Below are 1605 nucleotides of genomic sequence, written 5' to 3'. Positions count from 1 at the left end.
GGAGATCAGCTGATCGCATGTATATAAAGAGATGTACCGAACCCAATAAATATAGTATGTTACAGCAGTTCAAGCGAGTTAGATCTTATTCCTTCTTCTCTTTTTTGACATTGTGCTTTCGCCAATACCAATATATATATATATATAAAACAAAATGAACCATTGCAAACTTACTTGATTTCTTCAAGAGATTTCACTTAACAAAACTCAGACGCATATATGCGACGGAAGAACACCTCAAACGTTTCACACACAACACATATTATACGGCTGTTACATATGTGACAAAAAAATATATAGTTTGTTGAAATCATCTTTACTACAAGGGGACTCATAGCCTCTACCCAAACAAATATTGCATAACAAATATAAGAAAAAACTTAAAGAGTTAACCGACAGCAGAGACCTGAAATGTTAATGTATAGAGTGAGAAGCAAATAAAACAAAGAAGCCATTTTGTTATTATCATAAAAATTATGTCATTTCACATATTATGCTCTTTTCTATTCGATTTGTTATTGTTACTTTTTTCTTATGCTAATTGTTTTTATAGAACTAGTAATGGGTTTCTTTGTATTAGCGCATCTTAAATTAAACAAAACAAATTAACAAAACTTATATAGTATTTTGTAAAAAAGTAAATGAGGATGCATGGCGAATACTTGAAGGTAATTGGCTATTGACAATGTGGACGTCACATAACCCCGCCTTTTGATTTAAGGTATTTTTTTGTATACTCATTTCTTGCAGAGGATAAAGCAGTTTTTCCATTGTTACTTCTATCATTGACAGGCGCCCCTCGGTCAACTAGGAGTTTAACAATAGCCAATTGGTTCTCAAATGATGCTTGTATTAAGGGAGTATAGCCCCATTTGTCCTTAACAGTTAGATCTGCTCCAAGATTCAACATCCCTTTCACTACACCGAAGTGCCCTCCTCGCACTGCATAAAGTAGGGCTGTGTTTCCATCTTTGTCCTTTTCACTGAGAGAGGCTCCTCGATCAACTAAGAGCTTAACAATATCGGAATGTCCCCAAAATGATGCTAACATCAGTTGTGTCGCGCCTGCAGTGTTCTTCGCTGTTAGGTCTGCCCCACAGTCCAACAGCTCCTTCACTCGGCCAATGTGCCCATCTCTTACCGCCTGCGATAGGGAGGTGTGTGCGTAGCTCTCCTCTTTATTCAACAACGTTAATGCACACTCAATCCCGCCTTTTGATTTAAGGTAATTTCTTATATCCTCATTACGTGCTCGGCCTAAGACAGTCATTCCATCGTTATCCTTATCATTTAGAGGCGCCCCTCGGGCAACTAGAAGTTTAACAACATCTAAATAGCCATATAATGATGCCATCATTAGCGGGGTAGACCCCTTATCATTCTTAGCTGTTAGTTCTGCTCCACGGTCCAACAGTAAGGTAACTACACCGACGTGCCCTCCTCGTGCAGCCAGATGTAGGGAAGTGAATCCGTCAATATCCTTATGGTCCAGTTTGGCTCCATTGTCCAACAGCGTTACTACGCACTCAATACAGCCCCCTTCTGCGGCGTAGTGCAGGGCAGTGCGACCTCGCTTGCTCTTGAGAGATAGATCTGCACCACTGT

General features: G+C 39.6%; 1 protein-coding gene across 1 annotated transcript in view; it reads right to left on the bottom strand.

The window, feature by feature from the left end:
- Window positions 1-694: 694 nt before the first annotated feature.
- LOC136797339 (putative ankyrin repeat protein RF_0381) overlaps window positions 695-1605 on the bottom strand; it is a 2954-nt gene continuing 2043 nt past the window's right edge. The window contains exon 4 of the mRNA XM_067053629.1: window positions 695-1601. Within this exon, the coding sequence (XP_066909730.1) occupies window positions 695-1601 (907 nt within the window). The remainder of the gene's footprint in view (window positions 1602-1605) is intronic.

Source organism: Halyomorpha halys, unplaced genomic scaffold (genome assembly GCF_000696795.3).
Source record: "Halyomorpha halys isolate HHAL.00 unplaced genomic scaffold, Hhal_1.1 Scaffold1324.1, whole genome shotgun sequence".
Taxonomy (NCBI): Eukaryota; Metazoa; Arthropoda; class Insecta; order Hemiptera; family Pentatomidae; genus Halyomorpha; species Halyomorpha halys.
This window is presented reverse-complemented; position numbering and strand designations above follow the sequence as displayed.